Raw genomic sequence first — 11,112 nt, 5'->3', positions numbered from 1 at the left:
GGCACCATCTCGTCAAGGTCATATGAGTGTAATTGTCTGACTAGTCTCGCGAGAATTTTCGAATCTTTTTTTTTTTGCGGGAAAGAAATTCAGCAGATCCGCAAAAAAAACATCACAAGCAGCTGGCGCGCAAACTCGTCGTTTGCTACTTTTGAATAACCATTTATGTTTTGAGTGTTATTTTGCAAATTGTATGTATACAACTAGCTAATAGCTTAAATTTTCATCTTTGAACGATCAATCATCATGAGGTAATAAATAGTAATCAAGCTACAAGAAAAAGCAATAACGTTAACGATATGAAGTTCACATGTGTCACAGGTCTGCTCTCCTCCACACAGTAAGAAAAGCCAAATGGCGAAGATGCTCAAACTTGTGCAATACGAGCTTGTTGAGGTTTGTTACATTACCTATTTGCAAATGTCTCACTAATTGTATGTTAAATGTCATAGACATACCTAGGTAACTAACGTTAGCTCGCTACAAGGGATTAAAAAGGGGCAACATTGGGTACTGTAACGTTAGCTAGCTGTCTTCTGTTTTCACCTCAGAAGGGTCCATCAAAAGATACACAGAAATCTAAAGCAACGGACAGTCATATTTCCCCAAATGTTTCTACCATTGAGAAAGCCAGTTTCCTTGATGAGTGCGATACTTATGGTGAGTTGAAAACAAACCTAAATCGTTTTTTGGGGTTACGAAAAATCATTAATGCCAAGATGTTCTACAACAAATGACTATATTTGACCACCCAGGTAACCCACTGCATAGCACTGCCCTTGAGGAAGATTTCAGCCCAAACGTGGCTCAAAACAAAGAGGAAGTGGTGAAGGAGGGGGCAGCTAAGAGAAGATGGGGCCCATCCAAAAAGGTTAATAGTGTGACCCCAAAAAGACCCACACTGTCTGGGAGAGGTCAGACCAAACGGAGAGCTAGCAAAGTGGTCCAGCCAAAGGGATCTCAACAGAAAAATGTCAAACCAAAAGCCAGGTAAAACCTGCTTGTCACAACGTGAGAACTTACTTTACTTAACTTTGCTCTAATTTCTTTATGAAGTGATGGAGAGGGGAAATAAGAAAATATCCACTAACGATGGAGCACAAGTTCTAATTGTAAACTTATTCTGTTCCTTTTCCTCCATTTATAATGGTCAGGCCCCAAAAAGAGATTGCAGAAGGGGCAGGTGAAGAGGATTTAACAGAAGCTCAGAGCGGGCCTGCTGCACCACAGAAAAACGCAGTCAGAAAGAAACAGGACACAGAAGTGGATGACTCGGTATGACATTATCCCCTATCGCAGTAACATAAGACACTGTTGCTAAGAGCAGTGTTACATTATGTTGCCTGTGATGAGCTTAATGTCCTCTAATCACTGCTTACTAACAGAGGTCATCGGGCAAGGAGGAGGAAATTGAGGTGTCTGCTCCGGGCTCCAGTCCTCAACCTAGTCATAAGAAACGTAGAACATCCCTGTCTTCAGAGAATCTGACGGATGAGGATATTAGTTGGGTAAGAACAGCTACTGCTCTTCCCAGTGAGTGACTAAATGTGAGATGTTTGTCACCTTTTCCTTTAAAAAACTAACATGTACTCCTTCCTTGTCATCTGTGATAAATGTGCAACTTTTTGTTTGGATATGTTGCCTTTTTCCTGACCACATCAACCCTTCAGATTACAAAGGAAAAGGGGAAACTCAACCAGTTCTCTCACCCACAGAATCCAATTCAGAACAAGGCCAAACCAGACAATGTGCGAAAGCACAGGAAGTCCTCAGTTGAGAGGGGTTCGCGGGGTCCGAGGGGGAGTTCGCTGGGTACGAGGGGGAAGTCCTCGTCAGGTAACAGCTAGATATCTATTCAGCACCACATCCTCCCAGACAGACATATGAGTCTCTCTCAAAACCACCTGAGTGAAATGCCACACTGCATGACTTAATTCATTTGTGTAAAATATACACCACAGAAATGAATCCATGTATTTTTTTTCAGGAAGTGCTGGTCCTTCCAAAAGAGACCAGCAGAAACGAAGGAATGTAAAAAATCCCACTGATCTTGATGTGGTGTTGGACTCATTTTTGGAATTCGTGTCAGAGTATATGTGAGTTCCCATCAGTTTAGCATAGATAGACACATCTTTAAAGTAATCATTATCTCAAGTAAAAAATGTTCTCCCTGTTTTTATTCAGGGATGCAGTGGAATCTAATGCAGTATTGCAGGCTATAGATGCTCTCTCAAGCTCTTTTGAAGATCAACTCACAGAGAAGGTAACTCATTTTGGGTGACCAGTTGTCATACTTTGCAAAACCAAGTGGTGGAAAAACGTGTATTTATTTAATTATTATAGTGTTGTGCATCTTCAGGATGCCCAGCTATATATATATATATATATATATATACACACACACAGTACCAGTCAAAAGTTTGGACACACCTACTCATTCCAGGGTTTTTCTTTATTTTCTACATTGTAGAATAATAGTGAGGACATCAACACTACGAAATAAAACATGTAATCATGTAATAACCAAAAAAGTGTTAAATCTAAATATATTTGAGATTCTTCAAAGTAGCCACCCCTTGCCTTGACAGCTTTGCACACTCTTGGCATTCTCTCAACCAGCTTCATGAAGTAGTCACCTGGAATGAGTTTCAATTAATGTGTGCCTTGTTAAGTTAATTTGGAATTTCTTTCCTTCTTAATGCTTTGAGCCAATCAGTTGTGTAGTGACAAGGTAGGGGTGGTATACTGACGATAGCCTTATTTGGTAAAAGACCAAGTCCATATTATGTCAAGCACAGCTCAAATAAGCAAAGAGAAATGACAGTCCATCATTACTTTGACATGAAAGTCAGTCAATCTGGAAAATGTCAAGAACTTTGTACAGTCACAATAACCATCAAGCTCTGACGAAACTGGCTCTCATGAGGACTGCCACAGGAATGGAAGACCCATAGTTATCTCTGCTGCAGAGGATAAGTTCATTCGAGTTGCTAGTCTCAGAAATTGCAGCCCAAATAAATGCTCCAGAGTTCAAGTGACAGATCTCAACATCAACTGTTCAGAGGAGACTGCGTGAATCAGGCCTTTGTGGTTAAATTGCTGCAAAGAAACCACTACGAAAGGACACCAATAAGAAGAGACTTGTTTGGGCCAAGAAACATGAGCAATGGACATTAGACCAGTGGCAATCTGTCCTTTGGTCTGATGAGTCCAAATTTTAGATTTCTGGTTCCAACCGCTGTGTCTTTGTGAGACACAGAGTAAGTGAAATTATGATCTCCGCATGTGGTTCCCACCGTGAGGCGTGGGGGTGCTTTGCTGTTGACACTGATTTATTTCGAATTCAAGGCACATTTAACCAGCATGGCTACCATAGCATTCTGCAGCGATACGCCACCCCATCTGGTTTGCGCTTATTTGTTTTTCAACAGCACAATGACTCAACACACCTCCAGGCTGTGTAGGGCTATTTGATCAAGGAGAGTGATGGAGTGCTGCATCAGATGACCTGGCCTCCACAATCACCTGACCTCAACCCAATTGAGATAGTTGGACCGCAGAGTCAAGGAAGAGCATGAGTAGAAAAGAATGAGTAGGTGTGTCCAAACTTTTGACTGGTACTAATATATAAAGTTGAAGTCAGAAGTTTACATACACTTAGGTTGGAGTCATTAAAACTTGTTTTTCAACCATTCCACACATTTCTTGTTAACTAGAGTTTTGGCAAGTTGGTTAGGACATTGTGCATGACACAAGTAATTTTTCCAACAATTGTTTACGGACAGATTTCACTTACAACTAACTCACTGTATCATAATTCCAGTGGGTCAGAAGTTTACATACACAAGTTGACTGTACCTTTAAACAGCTTGGAAAATTCCAGAAAATGATGGCATGGCTTTAGAAGCTTCTGATTGGCTAATTGAGTCAATTGGAGGTGTACCTGTGGATGTATTTCAAGGCCTACCTTCAAACTCAGTGCCTCTTTGCTTGACATCATGGGAAAATCAAAAGAAATCAGCCAAGACCTCAGAAAAATAATTGTAGACCTCCACAAGTCTGATTCATTATTGGGAGCAATTTCCAAATGCATGAAGGTGCCATGTTCACCTGTACAAACAGTAGCACGCGAGTATAAACACCATGGAACCACTCATCCGTCATACCGCTCAGGAAGGAGATGTGTTCTGTCTCTAGAGTTGAACGTACTTTGGTGCGAAAAGTATAAATCAATCCCAGAACAACAGCAAAGGACCTTGTGAAGATGCTGGAGGAAACCGGTACAAAAGTATCTATATCCACAGTAAAACGAGTTCAATATCGACATAACCTGAAAGGACGCTCAGCAAGGAAGAAGCCACTGCTCCAAAACCGCCATAAAAAAAAGCCAGACTACGTTTTGCAACTGCACATGGGGACAAAGATCGTACCTTTTGGATTAGTGTCCTCTGGTCTGGTGAAACAAAAATCGAACTGTTAGACCATAATGACCATCGTTATGTTTGGAAGAAAAGGGGGAGGCTTGTAAGCCAAAGATCACCATCCCAACCGTGAAGCACGGGGGTGGCAGCATCATGTTGTGGGGGTGCTTTGCTGCAGGAGGGACTGGTGCACTTCACAAAATAGATGGCATCAGAGGTAGGAAAATTATGTGGATATATTGAAGCAACATCTCAAGACATCAGTCAGAAAGTTGAAGCTTGGTCGCAAATGGGTCTTCCAAATGGACAATGACCCCAAGCATACTTCCAAAGTTGTGGCAAAAAGGACAACAAAGTCAAGGTATTGGAGTGGCCATCACAAAGCCCTGACCTCAATCCTACAGAAATGTTGTGGTCAAAACTGAAAAAGCATGCGCAAGCAAGGAGGCCTACAGACGTGACTCAGTTACACCACCTCTGTCAGGAGGAATGGGCCAAAATTCACCCAAACTGATTGTGGGTCAAACATTTTGGGTAGCTTTCCACAAGCTACCAAATACTAATTGAGTGTATGTAAACTTCTGACCCACTGGGAATGTGATGAAAGAAATAAAAGCTGAAATAAATCATTCTCTGCTATTATTCTGACATTTCATTCTTAAAATATAAAGTGGTGATCCTAACTGACCTAAGACAGGGAATTTGTACTAGGATTAAATGTCAGGAATTGTGAGACTGAGTTTACATGTATTTGGCTACGGTATATGTAAACTTCAACTGTGTGTGTGTGTGTGTGTGTGTGTGTGTGTGTGTGTGTGTGTGTGTGTGTGTATATATATCACACACAGACACACACACACACACAGTGCCTTGCGAAAGTATTCGGCCCCCTTAAACTTTGCGACCTTTTGCCACATTTCAGGCTTCAAACATAAAGATATAAAACTGTATTTTTTTGTGAAGAATCAACAACAAGTGGGACACAATCATGAAGTGGAACGACATTTATTGGATATTTCAAACTTTTTTAACAAATCAAAAACTGAAAAATTGGGCGTGCAAAATTATTCAGCCCCTTTACTTTCAGTGCAGCAAACTCTCTCCAGAAGTTCAGTGAGGATCTCTGAATGATCCAATGTTGACCTAAATGACTAATGATGATAAATACAATCCACCTGTGTGTAATCAAGTCTCCGTATAAATGCACCTGCACTGTGATAGTCTCAGAGGTCTGTTAAAAGCGCAGAGAGCATCATGAAGAACAAGGAACACACCATGTAGGTCCGAGATACTGTTGTGAAGAATTTTAAAGCCGGATTTGGATACAAAAAGATTTCCCAAGCTTTAAACATCCCAAGGAGCACTGTGCAAGCGATAATATTGAAATGGAAGGAGTATCAGACCACTGCAAATCTACCAAGACCTGGCCGTCCCTCTAAACTTTCAGCTCATACAAGGAAAAGACTGATCAGAGATGCAGCCAAGAGGCCCATGATCACTCTGGATGAACTGCAGAGATCTACAGCTGAGGTGGGAGACTCTGTCCATAGGACAACAATCAGTCATATATATTGCACAAATCTGGCCTTTTATGGAAGAGTGGCAAGAAGAAAGCCATTTCTTAAAGATATCCATAAAAAGTGTTGTTTAAAGTTTGCCACAAGCCACCTGGGAGACACACCAAACATGTGGAAGAAGGTGCTCTGGTCAGATGAAACCAAAATTGAACTTTTTGGCAACAATGCAAAACGTTATGTTTGGCGTAAAAGCAACACAGCCCATCACCCTGAACACACCATCCCCACTGTCAAACATGGTGGTGGCAGCATCATGGTTTGGGCCTGCTTTTCTTCAGCAGGGACAGGGAAGATGGTTAAAATTGATGGGAAGATGGATGGAGCCAAATAAAGGACCATTCTGGAAGAAAACCGGATGGAGTCTGCAAAAGACCTGAGACTGGGACGGAGATTTGTCTTCCAACAAGACAATGATCCAAAACATAAAGCAAAATCTACAATGGAATGGTTCAAAAATAAACATATCCAGGTGTTAGAATGGCCAAGTCAAAGTCCAGACCTGAATCCAATCGAGAATCTGTGGAAAGAACGGAAAACTGCTGTTCACAAATGCTCTCCATCCAACCTCACTGAGCTCAAGCTGTTTTGCAAGGAGGAATGGGAAAACATTTCAGTCTCTCGATGTGCAAAACTGATAGAGACATACCCCAAGCGACTTACAGCTGTAATCGCAGCAAAAGGTGGCGCTACAAAGTATTAACTTAAGGTGGCTGAATAATTTTGCACGTCCAATTTTTCAGTTTTTGATTTGTTAAAAAAGTTTGAAATATCCATTAAATGTCGTTCCACTTCATGATTGTGTCCCGCTTGTTGTTGATTCTTCACAAAAAAATACAGTTTTATATCTTTGTTTGAAGCCTGAAATGTGGCAAAAGGAAAAAATGGGAAAAGTTCAAGGGAGCTGAATACTTTCGCACGGCACTGTATATATATATATATGTGTATGTGTATATATATATATATATATATATATATACACACACACACTTATTATTATTTATATATATTACGTTCATACGGCAGTGAAAAACTATAGAGAAAACAACCTTTCAAGTATACAACTTATCTTGTGTATGTTGAAAATTTGAACGTTTTCATAAACACATTTTCTTTCTTTTTTTCCCCCTTAGATAACTGCTTCAAAGGAGCTAAAATTCCTGAAAAGGGACAATGCAAAGGTAAAGCTTTTATTTATATATGAACACTTCAAACACTAGATCTCGGGAAGCCTGTGGGCATGAGTGTCTGTGGTTATACTCTCGTCTCATGTTCTGTAGTTATTCTAGGACGACTAGGATATTCACTGTGTCCCATCATATTCATTTAAGGAAGTCAGTCATCAGCCTATTGTTGTTTTCTCAGATGAATGCTGCCATTAACCGTAAGAGAGCCAGGCTGCTCGAGGCCAAAAATGAACTTATACGGTATGTTTTCTTTTCTTGCAAATGAAGCTAAAGCAAGGTTAACTGCTGAAGTAACTCAACAGTTAATGTGATGTGTTTTATTTCTATATTATATGGCATGTAATAATAACCCAACAACACTACATCACAAAACAGAATACAGAATGTGAAACATCCCCTTGTTCTCTGCCAGGAGTGAGGCCCAATTGAGGGCCCTGCAGAAGGACCAGTCTCGACTTGAGCAGAGGCTAACAGACATACGGAAGGGAACCACTTTCTTGAAGGATCTGGGTCACCTGCACAAGAGCTACCTGGACCATAGAATAGCCCACCCTAACCAGGTAGAGGAGGTGAGGACATCAACAACAAGCCTTCTGTTCTTGTTCATCTAGTTACAGTTTAGGATTTAACCTAATGCTGACATCCAGTCACATACAACAATGTTTCTTAGTTATGGCCAAAGACTTTTATGGATGAGTCTTCAGAGGACATGAATCAAATAAAAGACTGGTAAAGACGGGTGTTGTCTTTACCTTGAAATGCTTGCTAACAAGCACTTCCTAACAATGCAGAGTTGTAATTATTTTAATTTTTTAAAGAATGGCAACACTAGAGGAATAAAATACACAGGAATGGAGCTATAAACTATGAACATAAGAGGCAGTGATAATAACCTATTATAGTAGCTTAAAGTGAGTTAAAGCACTGTTCTGTTGACATCTGTTCTCATTCCACAGTATGGCCCCTCCAGTCTACCAGCTCTTCTCCTGGAGGCCCGTGATGTGCTGGGGGCTGAAGATCAGCTGAAGACTATCAACGAGAGGCTGCAACAGGCTCTGGACAGAGTGGCTCACAACAAGTGAGCTCCAAGTTGCAAACTAAATGGTGTAAATTAATCATTCTTCAATCTCATTTGCGTGTGGACCTGCTAGACAATTTTTTAAAAGGAATAATCCTGCCAATTAAACTTTGAGGGGCAGATGCATGCTCTCATCAAGTACAATAGTTTGAGCCTGTCTTGATGTTCTACAGGTATGTTCATGATATTTGGAGATACTGTATTGGTTGTATCTGACGAATTATGCTACACTCTTTTAAAGTGTTGATCAAAGGTCCTTTTGAGATTTGTATATTAAATCTCAAGTAAGGTATGTGTTTTAAAATAAATGTTTCAGTAATGAGTACCTTTTCTGGAAATGATTTGTGGATCAGCACCTTGCTGGAGGGTCATGTTGTCTGGTGGAAAAACTGCCATTTTAACTTTAACAAACATTAATGTATATACAGTGAGCTCAAAGTATTGGGGCAGCGACATTTATTTGGGGGTGTTTTGTAGTGTTTGAGGATATTTTCATCCATATCAGGTGAACCGTTCAGAAATTATAGCACTTTTTGTACGTAGTCCCACCATTTTAGGGGACCAAAAGTGTTGGGATAAATTCACTTGTTTATTAAAGTAGTAAAAAGTTAAGTATTTGGTCCCATATTCTTAGCAGACAATTATTAAATTAAACTTGTGACTCAAGACATTTGTTGGAAGTGTTTGCTGTTTGTTTGTTTCATATTATTTTGTGCCCAATAGAAATGAATGGTAAGTAATGTATTGTGTCATTTTGGAGTCACTTTTAATGTAAATCGGAATAGAATGTTTCTTAACATTACAGGTAATCCTGAATGAATTGCAAATAATGACTGGGAAAGTAGAGACGCACAAACATCATACCCCCAAAACCTCTTACCATTAAAATAACGGGAGGTTAGCATTTTTTGGGAGGTACGAGGTAACTTTCTCACTCAGATTTGTAGTCACAAGCTTGATGATGTCATTGCGTGCTATGAATATGGGAACAAATCTGTAACTTTTTGCTGCTTTAATACACAGGTGAATTTGTCCCCTAAAATGGGGAGGGGGGGCACAAAGTGCTGTAATTTCTAAACGGTTCACCCGATATGGATGAAAATACCCTCAAATTGAAGCTCACTGTCTGCACTGTATCATTTGAAGTCCAAAGTGCTGGAGAATAGAGCCAAAATGTCACTGTCCAAATACTTTTGGAGCTCACTGTTCATGTATTTCTGAGAAATCACACATGGTGGCCAATCCCTATTTAGGAATTATTGCCTTTCCTACCCACTTGTCAGTATTTGGCATCAACCTTATTTAGTCATGTAATGTGTTCTGCAGGTGTGGCTACCTTGTCAAACCTGCTCACTTGCTGGCCAACAGAGTCTGGTGGAGTTTTCATTCAATGGGGGTGTCAGTAAATGTATTTTAAATCATCCCTTTAAATACGGTGCACCTTTTTATATAGAATTGTGTAGACAGACTCAATAAAATACATCGAGAGAAGGGGTTCAGAATATAGGGATCAATGAAAGAAAGCCATCTATGCATATTTGCCTGTTTCAGCACCAACTAGTATATTCTAAAATACTCTGTTGTAGATTATTTAGGCACATTTTAGGGTTAGGAAAAGTATGAATCATTTAAAAAGAAAGTGTTTTGATTCATCCTGAAAGTTGTCATATTGGAAGGTGGAAAAAAGTGAAGACGCTTTTCCCACTTGGAACCGGTAGGTTCGCAAGACCTTGTTCATGGTTCCTCTCGCTTAAAGGTTTAACTATTAGGGAATTACGCCATATTCTGATCTTGATTTATCTGTAGACCCCCCCGCCACATCATTTATTTGACCTCAAACGAATAGGGGGCGAATAACATGCCATGATCATGCTTAAAATCAGAGAACCGCAAAATAAGCGAATTCCGTTTCATTTTCACGCGCATAACTCCGGTTGGAATCTGGAGAACAGCGTTTCCAGGAAAGTAAATCTATTTATTTACATTTTATTATTGCAGAAACACCAGTATACATACAATAAGTATACAAACAGACAATGATAACATGCGAGGGGGTACAACAAATTACAGATTATATAAAGACCTTAAAAGATACACACGTATTGATTTAGCTTTCTTTTTGGGAGAATGTAGAACGTTCTTAATGTACTGCTACAATTTCTTACAGAAAATAATGGAAGAGTGTTTATTAATGAATTTACATTTATGAATCTGAAATTTTACCATTAGCACAATTCGATTGAGGTAAATTGTTTTCTTTATCCTTACTGCAGTTAAGGAACCCGAGCAGCACATTCTCCCATAATAAACAAAAGTCATCAAGAATATTAACAATGATAAAACTAGAAATATCTTTCCATGATTTCTTTACATATAGACAATGCCAAAATAAATGCAAAACTGCTTCTGGATGTTCAACACAAAAAGTACAGTTATGGTATTTTTAAAAAGTTTATTCAGGTAATGATTCGCTGGGTAATACTGATCAGGTATTTGTGTGGTAATAACATTTACATTTAAGTCATTTAGCAGACGCTCTTATCCAGAGCGACTTACAATAACCAGACTTTTTTCCAACAGATATTATTGACAAATGTATTCCAGTAAATGGTGACGTAAGTAATAGAAATACAGCACATATAGATCTGTTGTTCTGAGGGAGCAAGGATAAATGCATTGTTTTCCTATTGAGGAGTCAACTGGATTAAGAGAGGGTAGCTCAAGAAGATGAGATCCGGTTACACCTCTAAACAACATGAGAGTTGAAGATGGAATAGTATCAAAGACTTTAGCGAACTATCTAGGACTTGGTGTAACAGGGATATTGTTACGAGATAATTGAGTAACAATCC

General features: G+C 39.5%; 1 protein-coding gene across 3 annotated transcripts; it reads left to right on the top strand.

The window, feature by feature from the left end:
* Positions 1 to 87: 87 nt before the first annotated feature.
* Positions 88 to 8,583, top strand: cenpu (centromere protein U). 3 transcript variants are annotated; one of them, XM_035744012.2, is made up of 13 exons: positions 88 to 251; positions 342 to 396; positions 555 to 660; positions 756 to 990; positions 1,155 to 1,275; positions 1,386 to 1,508; positions 1,716 to 1,836; positions 1,988 to 2,096; positions 2,185 to 2,263; positions 7,129 to 7,176; positions 7,361 to 7,422; positions 7,595 to 7,751; positions 8,139 to 8,583. In XM_035744012.2, exons 1-13 carry the CDS (start codon positions 247 to 249, stop codon positions 8,262 to 8,264), a joined length of 1,347 nt encoding a protein of 448 aa, XP_035599905.1. In that variant the 5' UTR covers positions 88 to 246; the 3' UTR covers positions 8,265 to 8,583. The 3 variants fall into 3 exon arrangements, with proteins under 3 accessions (XP_035599905.1, XP_035599906.1, XP_035599904.1); XM_035744013.2 differs by having other exon boundaries at positions 552 to 660; positions 7,595 to 7,742; XM_035744011.2 differs by having other exon boundaries at positions 552 to 660.
* The last annotated feature ends 2,529 nt before the right edge of the window (positions 8,584 to 11,112 follow it).

This window comes from Oncorhynchus keta, chromosome 30, assembly GCF_023373465.1.
Source record: "Oncorhynchus keta strain PuntledgeMale-10-30-2019 chromosome 30, Oket_V2, whole genome shotgun sequence".
Lineage (NCBI taxonomy): Eukaryota > Metazoa > Chordata > Actinopteri > Salmoniformes > Salmonidae > Oncorhynchus > Oncorhynchus keta.
This window is presented reverse-complemented; position numbering and strand designations above follow the sequence as displayed.

Coding starts and splice junctions, on each gene's coding strand:
- cenpu (XM_035744011.2), top strand. Junction 991..1,154: donor AATGTCAAACCAAAAGCCAG/GTAAAACCTGCT, acceptor TATAATGGTCAG/GCCCCAAAAAGAGATTGCAG. Junction 2,097..2,184: donor GAATTCGTGTCAGAGTATAT/GTGAGTTCCCAT, acceptor GTTTTTATTCAG/GGATGCAGTGGAATCTAATG.